This window comes from Strigops habroptila, chromosome 5 (genome assembly GCF_004027225.2).
Source record: "Strigops habroptila isolate Jane chromosome 5, bStrHab1.2.pri, whole genome shotgun sequence".
NCBI lineage: Eukaryota > Metazoa > Chordata > Aves > Psittaciformes > Psittacidae > Strigops > Strigops habroptila.
The window spans coordinates 73488415-73508979 of record NC_044281.2 but is presented as its reverse complement, the minus strand read 5'-3'; the positions used below and the strand labels follow the sequence as shown (position 1 = coordinate 73508979).

The following is a 20565-nucleotide window of genomic DNA, read 5'->3' as shown; positions in this document are numbered from 1 at the left end:
CTGCTTCAAATGTTAATAAAACACTAGGATTCATATATGATGTATATTTATTTTTTTTACCTAAAGTGCAGGGAGGTTTAATAATGTATAGTGATAAAATTCCCTACAGGTTACATTCTCAGCTGTAACCATCAGGTAAACTGTCTGATACTGTAAATGGTTACTGTAAGGTAGGCCTTCCATTCTGAGGTTTTAAGTCAGAACTTTTCAAGGAGAGTAAGATAGGCATCTGTACAGGTCTTCTTGAGGTATAACCACTGAAACCCTCCTGGTTTCTTTGAGAAGGGCAGCTGTAGTGCTTGTATAAGCTTTTGGAATTCAGTAGACTGTTGGTAGAAGAGATTTCATGAGGAAAATGAGAAACACTGCTGTACACTTCCTCCTTAAAAACACATGGAAAATGAAAAACTAAATGCATTCCCTCCAGTATAACAAAAAGATAGGGGTTGGAAAATACTAAATATCATTTTCTTATCATTGCAAATCATGAATGATCTTTTAAACAGTGCACTATGTACAATAAAACTGAAGTTTTTGCCACATTAGGGTAAAAATTACAAACGACAGTAAGGTGTAGACCACTTCTAAAAATTACCTTGCACAGCATATTGCACAAGTGCTGGTGAGTCGTAATACTTCTATATCATTCTCTAAATTTTTTGCTTCCCTTGCAATTGTACAATAGTGAATAAAACAAAAGCAGGCACTAATTTGACTTGGTTGTTGTTCCTGAGATGTCTGACTCCTTTAATGGCATTTTAAGTGTATGAACACCAACAATAGGGTTTTTTCTTTTTCTTTGTCAGAACCGATACAGAGCAGATTTGAACTGGATGAAAGGAGCTGGATGGATAGCCACTGGGTCATTAAATGTGGAGCAGGCTAAGAAGGCAGGAGAACTCATTAGTGAGGTGAGATTTCATGACAGCATGTAACAGAATTTGCTGCATAATGCGTGCAAAATGTCTGTATAAAATTAAAATAATTTCCACTCAAAGGGGAAAGAAAAAGGCATAGCACATGAAAGCCCTCAAAACCAGGGATAGGACTGGTAATTAGAGGGAAACCAGATACCAAACACACACCAGTAGGAGTCCATATAGCCTTTGCAAAAACAAAGTAGGTGACAAATGATATTATGAATAATAATGGCAATCAAACAGTGCTCAATTGCTACCCACTAGCCTACCTTTTTAATAAAGCAAAACAGTAGAGATGATGAAAAGACCCAGTCATTGGACCCAGAACCTGCTTTTGTAACAGATACACGTTCCTTCTTGCTCCTTTTTCATATATATTCATGCTAGCTATTGATATTCATATAGATATCTCTCTCTGTAGCTGTCTATCGGCCCAAGAAGTTTTCATCCTTATTTCTCCCTATGACCAATATCATTTACAGGAAGAGGCAAACTCTAGAATCCTTTGTGCCAGTCCCATGAGGTCTGCTCAGGCCTGGTGGAAATGGTTAAAAGGTTCATAGTATTCAGTTACTGTTATTTTATAGGGAGTCCTACTGGCCAAATCTGCTGCAGTAGGAGACTGAATCCTGTGATTTTTTTAGATAACCATGGGTGATGCAGGAATCATCTGCCTATTGACTCAGTGAGAATAACAATATAACCACTAGTGTAGTGTCTCAGAAAATATGGTCATCCTTTCACATCTGCTGATTGCGAACACAATTTTTTTCCTGTGTAATCATCTACAATGAAGAAGGATGGGGTTTTTAGGCACAATAAATTAGATTTTCAACTAGTGTCAAGCAAGGTAGCTTCATAAAAGCTATTACAGCAATGGTGGCTGGAATAGTAACTCTAAATCTGTAGAGGTATACCATTTTGATGTTATAGTAGTGAAAACTGCCAAGCAGAAATTTGACCTGCTAGGTTGTCCATCTCAACCTTTTTGTGAGTACTAAATAATTTTAGATGGCTATGAGCCTCCTCCTTTCTTACATACACACAGTGACTAGCTCTTGTAATACTGCTAAAAAGCATTTGCCAGAATATTTCTAGGAGTTTTATGTAGATATGTTCTGGTCAACCCTTATTTGTCTCTAAAGCTTATCAGGACGAAGCATAAACCACTTTTGTTCCCAGTTAAACTTAGAAAGATTGCTCATTTTTAAGGGATTGCTTTCTGAAATGAAACATTGCTCATAAGCTTGTGATACCCTAGAAGGGTTAATGTGGTTTACATGGGTATTTTGAGTCCCCAAAGAATCAAGATGTTGCCTCAGATGAGCTTCTGTGGATCACAGCTCAATTTAAAGGAGAATGACATGCCTTTAGACTCAAACACTGAGATAGGAACAATTTCCAGAAGACTCGTGAACATTATTGTTGATTTGGGAGTTCATCACAGGCATTGGGAAAATTTAGTATGCACTACTTGGAAAAGAGGTAAGAGTATTGATGAGTTTAGGACAACTAATGCAGGAAGGGAAGCATTTAGAGACCTGGCCATGTAGAAAAAGTGACATTTTGCCATCAAACAGCCTTCATCTTAATTATGTGTGTATAACAAGGTCTCTCAGAAACTACTATGGGTCCTTTCAAGCAAGCAGAATTAATATAATTATCTAGAAGATATACCATAAAAATTAGGCATAGTGTTAATGGCTGCACAGATTTGCTATAAGTGTAAGGAGAAGACCCAAACCCTGGAACAGTAAGTTAAATGGTTGCCATTATTAACACACTACAAATGTATATCATCTCTTGCTTGAAGAAACTATCAATAAAAAATATAATCAGTCATGCTGTGTTTGAAATAATCTGAAAAAGATTTTAAAATCCTGAGTTCTGGAGTACTTAGGTAGGCAAAATCCAGTTTTGAGATGTTTTCCTTATGTTTAGGGAGAAATACTTTAATATTAATCGGCAAAAGGTTATTGTTAAATTGAAACAAATATTAATCTGAAGGTACCTAGGACATAAAGATGAGGAAAGAGGAATAATAATTATGTTCACAAATTCACTCTAATCTCCAGCAACCTATGATTTTTCTCTTTCAAATAGCATGAAAGAGCAGCACAAAATTCACAGCTTTGATCTTTTTCTGCTCAACAGAAGAAGTACCGTCAGCATCCATATGCTTTGAAGTTTACCAGTATTAAAGACACTCCTGAGATGATCCAGGCTAGAATTAGTTATAACCAGGCTGTGGATGTAAGTTATAATGTATATACATTATGATTATAAGAGTGGTATCCTCTTTGAACGACCTGATTGAAGCGCTGGCTTTCTCTCTCTTTCTTTCTCTGAGATTATCCTTGGGAACCATGAAACTTCTGTGTTCTGGTGTGGTGCATCTCACAAAGAGCATGTTTCTAACTTGGAATGGGAAGTCATAGAGATGCCAGTAAAATGAATGGGAGTTTCATGTAAAAAGGGCTTTCTGTCCAATTGGCTTTTTTTCCAGAAGTAAAATTTAAGAGTAAGACTGACCTTTGACCTTCAGAGTCTTTTGGCCTCTTGAAATTCCTTGAGGAAGAACACATTTGGGGTCCTTTCCCCTTTTCAAACAGATCTTTCAAATTTCAGTTTCTGCATATGCTTTCAAAACAAAATGTAAGGCAGCATGACAAGGAAGAAAAAAATAAATTATTTCAAGCTGTCATCCTGCTGAGAGAGAAATCCAGGAGGGGAAACCTGAAAGGGAAGAATTGAGGCTGTTTGGTGTTTAAACATGTTTATTTTTAATAGAAGAGCGATTTAAAAATATTGTAGACTTAACTGGGATAATACAGAAGTGAATAGTAAGCAAAAGTCACTCAAAAAAGACAAGTTTCAAACATGAGAGGATGTTTTATTTTGAAAATAGATATTTTTAAAGTGAAGAAGAAGATGAAAGACTTTGTGTAAAACACATGCTATTGTAATACTTATAGTGTCTATCCCTTTGGTTTAATTAATAAGATCCAAAAGGCTTACATCTCAGGCAGGATAAATATAAGTCATTTTGTTCTACTGTGCCACAGTCAAAATCAGTCTGCTGCTCTACTTCACACATGGAGTTCGCATTAATTTTCCTCTTATGGAGTTCCAGTACAAGTGGGTGTACTTGCTAAAGAAAGTGGCAGCAGGGTGAAATGGAGAGTTTCATCCTAGTTTCAAACCCTCACACAGAAATAACAGCCTGGGAAAGGCAAGTCAGGTGGTCCAGACATGGATCATATCTAAGGCCAAATCAAATGGTGATCTGTGCTCATCTGAAATTATGGTGTCAATGTAAGAAGAAACTAAACTAGGAAAGAAAGATAATGTGAAAGAGGTGAACTGTGCATAGCCACCATAGGGGAAGTTCCAGTTAACTGCATAGAACTCCTCTTGCCTATCTGCAAACATCTAAAAGTTAGCTAGTCCTGGGCCAACCCTATATTCTGCCTCCAAGAACTTATACGAGTAGCTCATATAGACACCCATTTTACTATGGGACCACTCACCTTCTGAGTATTTTTATTCTCCTGCCATTGACTGTCGAGCACTCCTGTGCAACTAGCTCTGGAACTAAATTTGAAGTAATCGCACAGCTAATTACTATTATATTTATCTGCTAAAAATTGGAGAGATGTGTTTGGGGAACTTCAAGTCCCCATATTTCTGTGGAATTTCAAAGTTTTGGTGGGCCACTGCACATCCTTAATAATTGCTGTTTATGCTCCTTCTCCCTATTCACATATGTTGGAAGTCTTATCAACTTAATATTCAAAAGTTTTTTGAATACTTTTTGAGTGATACATTTGCCTGTATTTGTTACTGCTACTGTCACTTTTCTGTAGTCTTTGCTTTCCACAGAACTATTTGTCAATGTTTTTGTCTGAACAATGTGTATGTGTAGTGAGTACTTGCTACTGAAATTGATCTCTATTTGCAGAGGCTGTACAAGGAGCATGGAGAAAGTGTAAAGCATCAGTATACACCAACAACAGATCTTCCTGAAATCCTTCAGGCCAAATTAAATGCTATGAATATCAGTGAGGTATAAATCTGACCTTTAATATTTTAAAAGAAAGTGAAAAAGTTGACAGTGCTTTGCTGTTAGTCTTTCACAGGAAAGCATACTAAATTTCTTTCCTTTCCCTAGTGTATGATCATTCTCTGGTCTAAATGTGAGAAGTCAATCTTCTCCTAACTTAGATTAAGAATGAACGAATACATTTTTATAATGGACATTTTTTAATGTGATTATTCCTCTTGTGTATTGATAGTTTAATTTATGTTAGCCGTCTGTGTTGGATTAGAATGAAACTAACGTGGGAACACTGCTAGGATAGCAATAATGCTGCAGTGTCAACCCTCTGACAGCAACTCTTCTTTATTCCTGTACTGTATTTCCTAGATTCGCTATAAGGAGTCCTGGGGAAAGATGAAAGACGGTGGCTATCAACTGAAACTTGATGCCATTCCCTTCCAGGCAGCAAAGGCTTCGGGTGAAATCATAAGTGATGTACGTGAACTTACTGCTGATATTGTCCGGTAGGATATGTCAGTCACTCCAGACTGTTTCTGCTCTGCTCAGTGACTCTTGGGAACAGCATGTCCAGACAACTCTACATCTGGGAGACATCTGGCCTTGGTCTAGTTAGTTGTGCTTTTGGAGGTGCAGCCACAATGAAATGTTACTAGTAACTAAGCAAAGGAAGGTTTGCAAAAGCAAACATCCCTTAGCAAAGTTGGCCAACTTACCTGCTGTAAATGACTGGACAATCACAGGGATTGTTCAGGAGCTGTCAGCTGCTGTTAGCTAGGCAAGCTTTGGAAGAGATTGCTTATTCAGGAATTTCTACCCTTCAGGGTTTGTCCTGAGTGTTCTTTGAAGGCTGTAGAGATATACAGATAAATTTCAAGTGTAGGAGACCAGTTAGTTGTTCTGACTTTGCTAGAGAGCTTATGGAGAGAGGCTCCTCAGAGGCTGATTCTGAGAACCTGTACCAGGTTCTTGTCTTCCGCCACCTGTGTAATAGCAGGTAACTAACTCCAGCTGTTTGTAAGTGTTCGTTGTATTTTTTTTGTGTTTTTCTCTCAATAGGATAAAATATTAAAATGTTTGCACAGGTGAGGTCTTCCAAGTATCCACTAAAGGTCCATTCAGATTTATTATCATATTGGGTATAGCCAGAATTTATTGTCTGTAGCTCTCTTTCTATACCATGAAAACCCTTTTATTCAGGTTTTAACAATCTGACTAATGCTTCACTTCTATTCACATTTCTATTCTTATTTCCTTTGTAGCACAAGTATAAGGAGGCATTTCAGAAAATGAAAGGACAGATGCTTGGCTCACGTGGCCTGGATGGTGATATTCATATTGCTCATTCAGTCCATGCAGCATCGTTGCAGAGTGACGTAAGTATAAGAAAGAAGATGTGAGCATTTTGGAACTGGTTTCCTAACAGTAAGTAGTTCCTGATGGAAGATACACTTAGCTGTGAGCTAGCTGTGAAATAGCTTACTATTTAAAACTTAGGGCTTTCTCTCCCACTTTCCAGATATAATCATGATATTCTTGGCATTGGTTTACATTATTTACAATTCCATTAATTTGAAAATAAAAGACTGTGCATTCTTGCATGATCTCCTGCGGCATACCACTGATGCCTAGCACAGAATATTTTTCTCTGTAAAAGTATCGCTCAGAGGCAGGTCTAACTGAGAGTTAGTAGTGCTCTTTGTACAGAAGTAAATTAAATTTGGTAGAGATACAAAGTTATTCAGTAATTTCTTACAATTTACTCTTTTCCTGAAAGACAGAAGGATGAATGAGTTTATGGAATTTCAAGTTGGGCTTTTTTGGTTGGGAAATGGTTCCCACTTGGTCTTGGTGTATGCTAAGAATCACATTATTTGTTCATTGTCTGTAAGAATTGTAACTGTTCAGTGCATTTTGAACACTGTGGCTTGGTCAGAAAGCAGCGAAATGTTTGTCTGACTTTAAACATGTAAATAATCTAAGAACTATTTTATCTTCTTGCCATAACTGTCCATAGAAAGCCTGATTGTGGATATAGATAGGAGAGTGTTCAGGGATTTCAATGAGTGCTGAGTTTGTGCTGGGCTTCTCTCTTGTGTGATGGTATGTTTAGACATACAGGTAACAACAAGCATCTGAAGAATTCATCCATCTGTCAGGTTGTTCTAAGTCAGTTTGATGATCATCTATCACTCTGGATGTTCATTATCTGGATGATAATGCCTGAACATCTCAAATTTGCATAATCTGATAGGGAAATGTCATGTGAAAAAATTCTTTGAAGATTTTCACACCTTTCTTTTCCCGGACAGAGACAAAAAGTGAAAAAAACCAACCACTAAAAATGACGTTTAAAATTATGAAATGAAACTGGCTGAATCAATGGAGACCAACAAATAATTTGATTGAAGATTTGTACTAATTCTAATATAAATATGGCTGTTTGCATTTTATCCTTAGGCAGTAGCTTCACCTTTTTCTTGTGCTTTCTAGAAATGCAGTGAATTAAGATTTCATTTATCAGCTTGGTAATTCCGTAGAGTCAATGTATCCAGTTTTAACAAAAAAATATAAATGATATCTCAGCTTAATTGACTATAATGTAGATGGCTACTATTTTGATGAAGAATAGGCTGCCACATATTCTAATACTAAGTATCGATCATTCACAGTATAGTTAAACAAGTTGGGAACTTACCTTTAAAAAGAATAATTTATACTGGAAAATGGAAGAAATATGGAGAATGTGTCTTCTGATCAAAACCTGAATTCTAATTACCATGCTGTGCTATCTATGTGATCTGTTTTTAATTTGATAGGTGAAATATAAGCAAGGTTTTGAGGATACAAAGACTCACTTCCACTTGCCACTGGATATGATAAACTTGGTGCATGCCAAGAAAGCCCAGGCTTTGGTCAGTGAACAAGAATACAGACAGCTGCTACACCAGTACACTTCTTTGACTGATGATGTGAGGTTGCGGTGTGCCAAGAATGCATACAAACTACAGAGTGAGGTAATTGCAAAGTATCCCAGCAATATTTCCCTGTTGGTTTTGATGCAAGAAAGTTCTGTTCCAAATCATGACAGCTGACAGTATGTATTTGAGCAGTAGCTGAGGGATAAACAATGGCTGTTCCCCCTTGATTACATTCAGGAATGAGACATTTATCTTATTGGGCAGTTGTACAATGTGTGTGATCATGCTATACCAAGAGGTAAAGCACAGTAATCTTTGATGATCTGGCAGAGAAGTGTTTGCGAGTAAGGATGATTGCACTGTTTGTAACATACTCTTTTTAAGATCTTGCTAACCATGTAGACTGGTTGCCAGCTAGTATTCGAGTTGGTTTGCATCTGGGTGAAATTCATGTGTAGCTCCACAAGAAAGATGCCTATTGTCAAAAATCTGATTTTTGAGAGATTTATGAGCTCTGGCCCAAAACATAACCACTGAAATTCTAAGAAGGATGAATTTAGCTCCCTACATAATCTCAAGTAAATTAACTGGATAATGCCTTGCAAATTCAAGGATAGGCTGTGTCTGTAGGCACAGCCTTGAGCAAAGGGCTTTTAATAGATTACATTGCCTCAGGAGGGGCTGTATCTGGCTCCAAAATGCTTCTGTATCTCAGTTTAACACTTTCAGCCAACGGTCTTAAAGATGTCAGACTGTATTCAAACAAGTATAAACATCAGTTGCCAGCTGTGCTGCCCAAACTTGGATGAAAACACATGTAATCAGAGATTCTGGGGCAGGTTTCCATCCATGCCTTTGAGTAGGGAGTGAAATGCTGGTTGGCAGCAACACATCTTGGAGGACAGAATTTGCTCTCTCTGGTACTAGGAGCTGACAAGAGACTACCTTCTACTGTTGTTCTCTCTTACCTTCCAACTCCTGTATGCAGCACCATGATGCCTTTGAGTCTAGAGATTAGACCTGGATGGAAGAGGAGCTGGTTCTCAATAAAATGAAGGCATAGTCCTTTTCCATTATCAGTGGGTAGCTGAACCAAAACACCTCATTAACTAAAGCTAGTTCTTCCCACAGTAAGCAGCAGCAGTTTCCACATATCCATCAAGTAGGCAAATCTGTGCTTTACTACTTGTTTGGTCTGTATAGCTCTTTCTAAGCAGAAAATCCTCCTCCACACACTTATCATCATCAAATGAAATAACATTTGTCCTAAGGTATCTACCAGTAACCTATTGGTAACTTTTGAAAAAGCATTTCCAGTGAGTCCCTGCTGGGTTTGGTGGTCTGGAAAATATTTTAACAAAGTATGTATAGTGGCTTAGTGGTATTTTTCCTTAGTGTTCCCTAATTATATTTGACTATTCAGAACTATTAAAACCCAAGGCTGTTTTGGTTACAATTCCAGCTATTAAAAGGTTTCCAGCTTTTTTTAAAAAATCTTTTCATGCACTTTTCTAAACTGGTCTTATATATATTTATAAATAAATTATATCTAGCTGTGATTTACATTCTATATATGAAAAAAATTAACGTGTCTAGAAAAAGGTTTTTCAGGGTTACAAATGGAAGTTAGGAGTCCAAGTATCATTCAGTGTTCATGAGACTTAATTTTCCTCAGAATCTTGCCTCTGTACTGTAGATCTGTCAGGGCTGAACGCACACAGACACATAAAGACAGACAAGAATGTAAGATAATGCGTATGAACTCTGTGGTAGATACTAATTTTAAATGGATTTATTTGAATACTGTTATTGTGTGGGTTTGGATGAATAAATATAGGGCATCTCAAATGCAAACTTGTAATTACTTCTGCTTGGTTTTCCTTAGAATTTATACCGGTCTGACATGAACTTTATGAGAGGAGTTGGATGTATTACTCCAGGGGCTCTAGAGATTGAAGGAAAGAAGAAAGCTTCTGAACTCATCAGCGAGGTAACAAAAGAGGGGTTTGATTTCTCCACTACAAACAAGAGTTTGCCAGATGTCTTTCTATTAAACTGGGCTGGCAAAGTGACTCACTGGGTAATGCTAGGCTCCCTCCCCTTGTGTTTGATCATTCTATTCGTGTCCTGACTGCAGATGGGTGAAGTTGAAGGAGTTCAAGGTTTTGCAGACTTTGCTAATTGTTTTCACAAATCATTTCTCCTGTGTTTCAGACCCAGGAGGTTGTTATTTTATGTTATTTATTTTAGTATTTATTTAAATTTTTCAACTAAAAATCAGTCTGTGCCTATATAAGTACCTTGTACTATTATTCTAAAATTAGACTGACCTGTGAGGGCCCAATATATTACACTGTCCTCAGCTCTGTTCCTGCTTTACAGTCTTAGTCTGATTTTCACTTGCTGCTTTTATGTGCTGTTGTTTTCAGTATTGTTTTTGCAGTGATCTTGCAGTTATTTTGTTCACAATTCGGACATAGGACCACAGGCCAGGTGGAACCTTGTTTGGCTAACAAAAAAATTCAGCAGGCTTGTGCAGCACCTTCTCTCTGGGTGGGTTTGCTTTAGTGCAATTCCACTAGCCAAAGTTAATGACACCAAGGAGTGAAATAACCTCATTACTGTACTCAGCATAGCAGCACTTTTTTTTTTTTTACACCTTGCTCCTTATGTGCTTTTCATTTCCCCCGTGAGACTTGAATGCACCAAATTGAGAGTAGCAAAAGGTAAATTAGTTTAATGGTCAATAGACACCCTTTGCAAAGTAGAGCTACAAGCAGAAGCAGCAATACTAGACCACTGGCATTGGAAAAAAATCCCTTGACTGACAAGACACTTTAGTTATTCTGTTCCTTTTTCTTTGTGTGTGAACTCAGAGTAAATATCGTCAGCAGCCACATTCCTTCAAGTACACATCGGTGACAGACTCTCCTGGCCTCCTTCATGCAAAATTCAGCAATATGATTGCTAATGAGGTAGGCTCTCCTAACGTGAGTGAGAAAATATGCCTTTCAAAATGCAGCAAGCTAGGGATGGAGGATTGGGAAAGAGACAACCCTGTTCTGAAAGCAAAATGCATCAAAAAGAAAACAAGCATCACTGATTTGTGCTTTTTCACAGTTAGATCATATTTTATTATTTCCAAACATTTAATACCATTTTCAATGCAATCTCTTTTAAAAAGCTTAAGTAGTACCCATACAATAGAGTTCCATTGTCAGGTTTTGTACATGAAACAGAGCCTTAAAAGATCAGGTCTTTGGGGTGCTCTGAAGGGAGCTCATTTGCATAGTATGGTCCACTTTAAGGGGCTCCTAAAAAAAAATAATCACTTTTCTAATTTGGGAAAAATACAGGACAAAACCCATAGGCAAATTATCAAAATCATCTATAATAACATGAAGAAAAATCCAAGCTAGAAAATATGGCCAGTCTAACAGAAATGCCTACCCTTTTATTTAACACACATTCATGATGTGCTTAACGTTCATAGGTCTACTTTTGGCCTGCTGGGAACATAACAGTGCAAGGCTAACAATGTAGTGGGTTGGTATCATGATTTATGTATAAAAATTAATGTCAAAGTTTTTTATGCCCAGAAGAAAACCCCGTCGCAATTGCAGTGGCATAGTCTTAGCTCGTTTTTGTGCTGGTTGACTATAGTTGTCATAATCGTAAACAACTTAGGTCCTGCTGTTACATTAGTGAAACAATAAAGGAAATGAATTGCAATTGCCTTTTTGATCTCTTTCCTAGCGCCTGTATAAAGCGGCAGGAGAGGACAGTCAACATCACTATACACCAACACTGGGTCTGCCTGAGTTTACACGGGCAAGAATAAATGCAGCCAACCTCAGTGATGTAAGAATTTGATCTGTATTTCTTATATTTCTCTGGGATGGAGGATGAATTGTACAGTGGCAAGAAAGATGGATAAGTAGAGGACTTTTTAGGTCTATTCTCTTTATTCTTTCCTTGATTTGATTATAATGATATCTATCTCCATTAGCATATATAAGGTTGTGAGTAAATTAAATCTACATAAAGAACGAGACATGTTTTGTCTGAATTAGTAGGATTTCCCAAAGATAACTTAAAAAAATCCTTTGATTATGAAGAATGCGACTGTAACGCAGAATAACAAATGAAAGAGGGTTCCTTTGTTTGTTCCTTTGTGCATTTAAAAGTGAAACAGCAATCTACATTGTGCTTTTCCTACTTTAGGCAAAATACAGAGAATCTTGGCATAATCTACGTGCTCAAGGCTACAAGCTGACAACGGAAGCACTCCCGTTCCAGACTGCCAGGGCCTCCAGAGAAATTGCCAGTGATGTGAGTTGAATGATTCAACCTTCCTTCTTGCCTAATTCCTGTTAACTTCATGTAAAACAATGTCTAAAGCAGATTTTACTGAATTAAAGCGACTCCATAACCATGTGAGACAAGTGTGAGACAGAATATATTACTTATGAATGAGATTCTTTGTGTGAATTAAAAAAAATAAAGAGGAGGAAGAATTGCCGCTAATCGGGAACCAAGCTCGGTTAAACATCTTCCAGTGGGAAATAGCTAGTGAATTAAAGTATTTGCAGACAGACAAATCTGAGGGATTCTGCTCCTTTCCAGGCTTTCAGCTTCTCATATTATAAAGTACCCACTAATTCTGTCCACCCTGCTTTGAGCTGACTTTTAGAAGTGCTTAGTGCTCCTGGATTGAAATGAAGTTAGAAGAAGCTGAGCGTCCTTTGAATGTCTGAAAATCAGGAGCTGCCTGTCTGGTTAGGAAGTGAAAATCAGGGAATGCTCCTGTAAATATTTGTTCCCTTAATTTAGGAAATAGAGGAAACAAATCTTATCCTTAAAAAGATCCTCTCGTTTGGATTTTTGTTTGCAAAACCCTCAGACATGGCGATATCCATTTCTCAGAAAGTCTAAGTTCATCCCTTCTTCAGAAGAAATTTAATAAATTCTAGGAAAAACTGACAACTGAACTAAATTTGGTAAAAGAAGTCTTCATTATGTATAGTATTTAGTTGCATATTTAATCTCTAATGTGATAAAATATGAATATATTTAATGTATATTTGTTTTATGAAGCAACTGTTTTTAGCTGTCATTTATAATGTATACTTAACCATATTTTGCAGACTGCTTTTGGTTACAGCTTCAGATCTGCTCTAAAGGGTACAAGTCCATAATAGAATTACATCCACTTACAACAGATCTGAATTTGGCCCTTCATCTTGGAAGCACTTTATAAACATTAGCTACTGTAATTTAATCCCCACAACTCTCTTGTGTGGTAGATAAGTGTTATTATCCCATTTCAACTACATTATGAACTCTTCAGGGCCCAGGCCTTCCCTTTAAAGTTCCAAGCACCCTGTTGATGCTGTATAAATAAGCATTATCATCATCATCACTATTTCACAGAGAGGATAAATGCAAGATCATAGGGAGAGTCATAGTCCCATCTACGATGAGAATGAGGGGTTGCTGGTGCTTATTCTTGTGCTCAGATCACCATCTTAGGCTTCTCAACACAGTTATTGATCCAGAAAAACTGAATTTACTCTTTAAAATAGCTGGGTAGCATTTGCAAATGTGAAGGGTACAGAGTGCATGATGTTTCTCTTTGGTATAGATTTTTTTTTTTCTTCTGCTTTGTGTTTGTTTCTCTTATGTTCTCATTCCTAGCGATAGGAATAAAATTCTATGAGAGATAATAAAAGTACATGAGCTGAGGTTAAACATGATCAATGCTTTGGGCATATTCAGAGAATGTATTGAGATGTGTTTAATGTTGCAACTACTGTGGTATTTAAATTTGAGAGCAATGAGATATTCAAATAATTACTTTCTAATGCTGCATACCTTGGCTGTTTTTACAGACAGCATAGATGTTTCAGTGACTTACCCTAAGTTAGTTAGTTACAGCAGCCAGTCTAAGTTTGGCACTGTTTCACTTTTACCCTTTCTCATTTTTAGTACCAATATAAACACAACTTTGTGATGGAGAGGGGAAAGCACATTGGTGCCAGAAGTGTTCTGGATGACATCAGGTTGCTGCACTGCCTGCATGCTGCCAAATTACAGAGTGAACAGGAGTATAAGAAGAGGTCCCAAGAAGTGTGGTCGCAGTACCATCTGCCCATGGACATGGTGAACCTTGTCCATGCCAGGAAAGCCCAGGCCTTAGCAAGTGATCAAGATTACAGAAGGAGACTCCATGAATTTACAGCAGTCCCAGAAGACATGAAGATGAAGTGGGCCAAAAGAGCCCACATGCTACAGAGTGAGGTAAAGATTTCCCTTCTGTTAACAGCAAATTGAATTTATCAATAACAAAGCTTTGAAAGACTGACACAGATGATTGTGTATTGACATTGGTCAGTGTTTCTTTAGAAAGATTGTTTGTAAACTGATGTATATGTAGCAGCAAGATATCTGATTGCTCCTCACATATGGAATATAAATGAATTAGAGGTTCCTGTGTTATGAACAGGACAGAAAATCATTGTGGTCCATGTTACTTATTCTAAAGCTGAGGGATATACACAATCATCTCTCAGCTGTTTGGATCACAGCCAGTCAGTGGTTTGACAGCCAATGCTCTACATGCAGAATTCTTCAAGCAGGTTAAATGCTCAGAGGTTGATTTGGGATATGTTAGAAAGTCATTTTGCAAACAGAAATGCTCGTATCAAATAACCAGTTCCCCAGATGTGTTTGCAGAAATTGCTCATTCAAATGTAAGTTTGAGGCCCTCAGTGATATGGTTTAGTGATGGTCTTGGTAGTCCTGGGGTAATGGTCGGACTTGATGATCTGAAAGGTCTTTTCCAACTTAGTTGATTATATGATTCTATAAGTTCAGACAAACTTTGATGACAGAAATGATGGAATCTTAGCATGGGCCACATCTGTGCTCATTTTGCCTTAGACCCCTTGTTTAGTGACAAGCCATTGGCTGTATGTGCATTTAAACAGATGTAGATGTTGAGTGCATGCATAAAGCTGCATGGATGCAGGCAGCTGTATTGTGACAGTTTAGGGTCCAGCGTCTTGAGCTGCTCTGTAGCAGGAAGCTCTGCCTACAGAGGCACAGGGTAAGAGGTAAGAACCTCAGCACTTGACTCTTTGCATTTAGACCCCCCAGGTTAGGAATCCAGAGAAGCGAAGGTGGTTTTGTCTGATAGCCTGAGTATCTAGTAATGTACAACATGCTTCGGCTACCTGGCTGTTGTGTCCTTTTGCATATAGGGGAAAAAAAAACCCCTGAAAAGCAGGTGATTAGATTAAAGTCACACAGTAAGCCACTGTCACTCTGAAGGAGAAGTCAGAATTGTTGGGATTGTGGGTGCTTTACTGGCTTTCATTTTTTACTGCGTCTGCCTTGCTTTCTTTAGGAGGTAGAGTAAGCCTTTAATGTGAGTAAAGAAAGAGTAATGTGTCCTCCTAGAAATGGGGTTAATGAGGAAGTGTATACCAGATAAAATAATTAGTATTCCTGACTTGAACTCACCTCAGAAAATTATTTCAAAAGGGGTTCTTTTACGCCCAGTACAAACAGGTTATTACTGCTTTGAATCATACTAATTCACTCGTGGGGCCTTCTCTTGTAACTTGCATATGATACATTATTTAATTCCTAGTGGAATGAACAAATGCAAACAGTTTGGCTTTCCTATGTGATATGTGCACGGCAAATGAAAACCCACAAAATGTTAATAGGAATCAGGGAGTCTTTTTAAGAAACCTTAATAGCTGTGGATACAAAGCTGATAGCTAACAATTTTCATTTTTAACAGCATCGCTATAAATCAGACCTGAACTTCATGAAAGGAGTTGGTTGGATGGCTCTGAGATCTCCGCACATAGAAAGTGTAAAGAAGGCTGGAGAGCTCATCAGCGAGGTAACTGATAAATCTTTCATGGGATAGCACATCTGCAGGAATTGTTTACCATCAAGGCTCCTCGTTACATGACACTTACAAATGTAGCTTATCATTGCCTTTTGATGTGGGAGCCTGTTTATACAAGGTGTAAGTTACCAAGAAGCAGTATGGGAGATGCAAGTCCACTGTGTGACACCTGCTGAATATTTTCCATTCCGAATGAAACACAGGGGTATAAACAAAATATGTGGCAATAAATAAATGCAGTAAACTCCATTATGAAATTCTAAGCAGGTGGTTATGGAAGTGATATAGAAAGATACAGCATTGACAACCACACTGAAGGGGCATTTGCCAGCTTGATATCATGCATTAATGGAGAAAAATTATGAGCTGTCAATAGTGTAGTGTTCAAAAGCTTTTTGCATGTGAGCTTTCAGTGGGAAGTCCTTCTTGCACGCACACACACACACAAAGAAGTTTAGTGCCTGGGCACCACAGGAAGGCTACAGTGATATGCCCATTCCCTAGCTGAAAGAGCAACTGAGACCATAGCAGAACAGTATGTTTTTAATACTGTGGCTTAGGGAATGTGGCTTTTATGTGTTACTCCAGTTATCACACACTTGGAATTGTGATATATCATTAACAGAAACATCCTGTGTTTTTTTTTTTCCCTTTGTTTGTTCTTCTTGCCTCCTCCCCCTCTCAGATAAAGTACCGTCAGAAGCCAGAAAGTTTGAAGTTCACTGCTGTGGTTGACTCTCCAGATTTGATTCATGCGAAAACCAGCTACCTCCAGTGCAGTGATGTAGGTTTCATTTTACTATGAGTGATCTTAACTTTTGTTGTACTATAGTGCATAAAAGAATTGATCTCAACATTGCCTCCAGTATCAGTTGCATTCAATGACTTTTGACTCCACAGAGACTGTACAAGGCTGGAGACTCTGAAGCCAGGCACAGGTACACCCTGCCTCCTGATCATCCAGATTTTATCCGAGCCCGCCAGAATGCACTTCACCTCAGTGATGTAAGTAAGACTTTTACTTCATGGAGTTGATTTGGTAAACTTGCTTGGGAATCAAAACTTTCATGTATATGTAGAAGCCAGGTTCTTTTGGCCTGACAAAAACTAGAAAAGCCAGAGGTTGTGACTCTGGCAACAGCCAACAACATGTTGCTAGGTTTGGGCTGGAAGGATCAGGAAAAGTCTGCTGATGTTTATTTTGAGAACTAGTTCTGCTTTTCAGGGCAGGAAGCTATTATTAAGTATTTCAGTCCTTCAGTATGGGTCTGGTTAGTTACAAGTTTAAATCTTTTTACTTATGTTTGGATGGGGGAGAAGGGAGAATCTTCTTTCCTTGACTGTATAATCTACCTGTGCAACACTCTGTTGGACTGATCCCTTAGGCACACTTGTCATCAACTTGGATGCAACTGAATCAGTGAGTGGAACTGGTTGAAAGGGATTTTGTTTCCATGTTATTCCAGACAGAGGCACTCAGTCTATTCCTAATCTACTGTTCTCTGATTAAATAGCAGTTGTCTTTAACTGCAGGGTCAGAGTGACCTTAGTTTATAAGAAGCTTTGAGTTCCTAGTTTGGTGGTAGGTGCTATATAGGTGAAAGAAACAAGCAGGATTTACATTCTTTGAAGTGATAGAGGAGAAGGTAAAAAGACAAAGGGGTGATTGCACACTGATGAAAGGTCAGCTCTAGACCTGTTAGCAGGGTGTGCAGTAATGCTTGCCTTGCTTCTGCCCAGGCCGACTTGCAGGATTTCTGGCATCTCAGTTTACCTTCAAATTTAGCACCCCCTAGCACTGAATTTATGAGTGAAACAGAAGAATATGTTTTAAAATGTGAACTGGATTTTGTGCTTGTTTTCATGTGGTCACAAATCTCAGAAAGGATGAATCAAAGACTTACTGAAAGCAAATGAGTAAAATCAGAAAGTGACAGCTGAAAATGTCAGCTGAGGTACCATGGCTGTGTAGCAGGACCTGCAGACTGGAAGCTATTTTAAGAAAGCTACTAATGGAAGAAGAACAAAATCTAGAGCAATTTCTCTTCAGGATGTAAATGTATTTCACATCCTCAAAGTCACATTAAATATGTTAGAACTGGCTGTTACTCCATATGAGTTAATGAAGCCACATGTGGCTGGGAATAGAGACAGGGATCATTTGAAAAGCTTGAAATAACTGGTATTGAAATTATGATGCCATGAAACCCAAGACACTGCAAGTGGATGCATCAAAAGAGAGAATAAGGGCAATACCAATGCAATATTGATGTGAGTGATGCATCACAGTTTCTAATAGAAATTAAATCACATCAAAACCAACCACATTCAAGTACAAAAGGAAACCCTGGTGGCACTTTTCAGATGAGGCATTTTATCATTATGGTGAAGAGAAAACAAGTTGAAGTGCTATAGAACTGGATCAAAACCTTGGAGATGGTACTGATAACTCTTGATACAAATAAGCCCAGTAGGATAAAACATTTATTACTGCAGTTATGGGACTGCATTTAAGAAACTGCATGGGGAAATGACTTTTTTTTCTTTTCGACACAGAAATTTTACAGAACATCTTGGGAACAGACAAGGGCATCTGGCTATGATTTTAGGATTGACGCCATCCCATTCCAGACAGCAAAGGCTTCAAGAGAGATTGCTAGTGATGTAAGCATTGTTCTGTTTCAAACACTTCCCAGCCCTCTTCCCATGAATCCCCCACTTCCCAATCTTCTTCCCATGCCACCCCTACCCTCTAAAAATGGGTGAATTCTGATGTATTTGAACCTTGTTCTGGTTTGGAAAATTGGTGATCCAGTGAATCCAAATGCCAGTTATGTGCAACGATTTCCAACTAAAGGCTCCCATTAATAATGTCCAATACCAGGCTGTTCTGTTTCACTTCAAAGAGTTAGTTATTCTTGAGAAGAGGGCATATTATGATGTAGTTAAATGAAATAGGTGCTAGGCTATGAACAAAGCATGGTCTAGAATAAGTGGGTCACCTTTGAACACAGAAGACCACAGTTGGCAAGAAAGCTAAAGATGAAGGAGCTTTGTTGCTTGAGCTGTGTATTGGGTGTGCCCAAGAGTGCAACGGTAAGAGGACCTCTGATTGCTTTTGAGATGAGTATTTTGGGGTCCCTAAGTCTTTGTACTCCTTTAAAGATTATCACAAAGGGCATTCTTCCAAAGTGTCTTGTTAGATTAGGAGATGTAATTTGTTAGCAAACCAACCCTTGATCTTTGGGCACTACAGGATCTAGGGGAAGGTAAGTTATTTTATTACAGAATGTGAAGGTATTCTGAATGTGAAAATGAGATTTTTCTCTGCACTTCCTGCAGTACAAATACAGAGAAGCGTTCCTGAGAGACAGAGGCCAGCAGATTGGATTCCTCAGTGCAAATGACGATCCCAAAATCAGGCATGTCCTCAGAGTGGGGAAACTCCAAAGTGACAACCAGTACAGGAGTGGATACGCCCAAAACATGGCACAGTTCCAGAGTCACCTCAACCAGCCAGGATTCCTCCATGCTATGAGAAGCCAGCAGCTTGCAAGCAGTGTTAACTACAAGCAGCCTTTTCACCAATACACTTGTGATCCTGAGCAGCTAAATGTGAAGCATGCAAAGCAGGCCTACAAGCTGCAGAGTGATGTAAGTACAGCTGAATGACAGTGTGTTTCCAAGTGCTAAGAGCTATCTGTGGCAACATGCTTTGCAGACCTTATCTGTCAACAAAATCACATTCTTGAAAGAACTACAGTCTGCTGAAAATGAATAATCTGTTTATTATGGACTCTCTTGCTCTTTGTATGCTCTCTCTTGAATACGCAGTGTGTTGTTTGATTAGAGCCAAAGAAAATAATACACACTGGTGTATGTTTCATTCTCTCAGGTAAAATACAAGTCTGACTTGAACTGGCTCAGAGGCATTGGCTGGACTCCCCCAGGTTCTCACAAAGTGGAAATGGCAAGAAGAGCTGCTGAGTTGGCATACCTTCGGGAAATGGCATTGCAGGGTGCTTCTGCCCAGTATGGACGTGGAGTTGTAAGTAGAGTAAACTGTTCTTCTCACAAATCTCAACAGCTCTGCTCTCTAGAAGGCAGACAGGCACAGAGCCTGTTTAATGCTTTAGAATGGTTCCTGGAGTCTACAGTTCTCCCCTTTATTTCAACAGAATATGTACACTTCCCACACAAAGCTTTGTGGCTTTGTGTAGACCTTAATTTGAAGGAACCTCTCAAGGGAATTCAGTACTTTCATGGCTGAGGAATTCCTGTAGGGACTAGGAAATGCCAAGGGAGAGGATTTGCTTATACTATGGGATGTGTTTCCCCTAACTTGTAGATGTCAGATCTCTAAGTGTCCTGGTACCTCCACAGAAAGCAGAAGTGGAAGGGACTCCCTGAAAACTCTGCTTCTCTTTTTCCTAATGTCAGCAAGACACCTTGTGTTGCTGTGTAATTACATTTTGACATGTAATCTCCACTGGCAACTGTATTGACAGGCTCAGTGTAGACTCCTAAGAGCATAATATGTGCTGTATGGCTGTAGATCTGTGGGAGGCTCCCCAGTACTGTGGGAGGCTCTCTGCAAAGGGGGAGTGCTCCAGCCTCCTCCATGTCTGTCCAGCTCAAGATGCAAGAAATTACAAGCCAGGATCTTCCAGGTTTTCCTTCTCTCTACTTCCACAGGGATAACTCCCAATAAGCAGTATCCCAGCACAAGAGAGAAGTCCATAC

General features: G+C 38.6%; 1 protein-coding gene across 1 annotated transcript in view; it reads left to right on the top strand.

The window, feature by feature from the left end:
• Nucleotides 1-20565, top strand: part of NRAP (nebulin related anchoring protein) — a 50336-nt gene that overhangs the window by 28751 nt on the left and 1020 nt on the right. Inside the window, exons 25-41 of the mRNA XM_030488170.1 lie at nucleotides 807-911; nucleotides 3075-3173; nucleotides 4882-4986; nucleotides 5347-5454; nucleotides 6240-6353; nucleotides 7797-7994; nucleotides 9784-9888; nucleotides 10775-10873; nucleotides 11655-11759; nucleotides 12123-12230; nucleotides 13887-14198; nucleotides 15709-15813; nucleotides 16508-16606; nucleotides 16723-16827; nucleotides 18379-18486; nucleotides 19165-19476; nucleotides 19718-19870. Of these exons, the coding sequence (XP_030344030.1) occupies nucleotides 807-911; nucleotides 3075-3173; nucleotides 4882-4986; nucleotides 5347-5454; nucleotides 6240-6353; nucleotides 7797-7994; nucleotides 9784-9888; nucleotides 10775-10873; nucleotides 11655-11759; nucleotides 12123-12230; nucleotides 13887-14198; nucleotides 15709-15813; nucleotides 16508-16606; nucleotides 16723-16827; nucleotides 18379-18486; nucleotides 19165-19476; nucleotides 19718-19870 (2340 nt within the window). The remainder of the gene's footprint in view (nucleotides 1-806; nucleotides 912-3074; nucleotides 3174-4881; nucleotides 4987-5346; nucleotides 5455-6239; nucleotides 6354-7796; nucleotides 7995-9783; nucleotides 9889-10774; nucleotides 10874-11654; nucleotides 11760-12122; nucleotides 12231-13886; nucleotides 14199-15708; nucleotides 15814-16507; nucleotides 16607-16722; nucleotides 16828-18378; nucleotides 18487-19164; nucleotides 19477-19717; nucleotides 19871-20565) is intronic.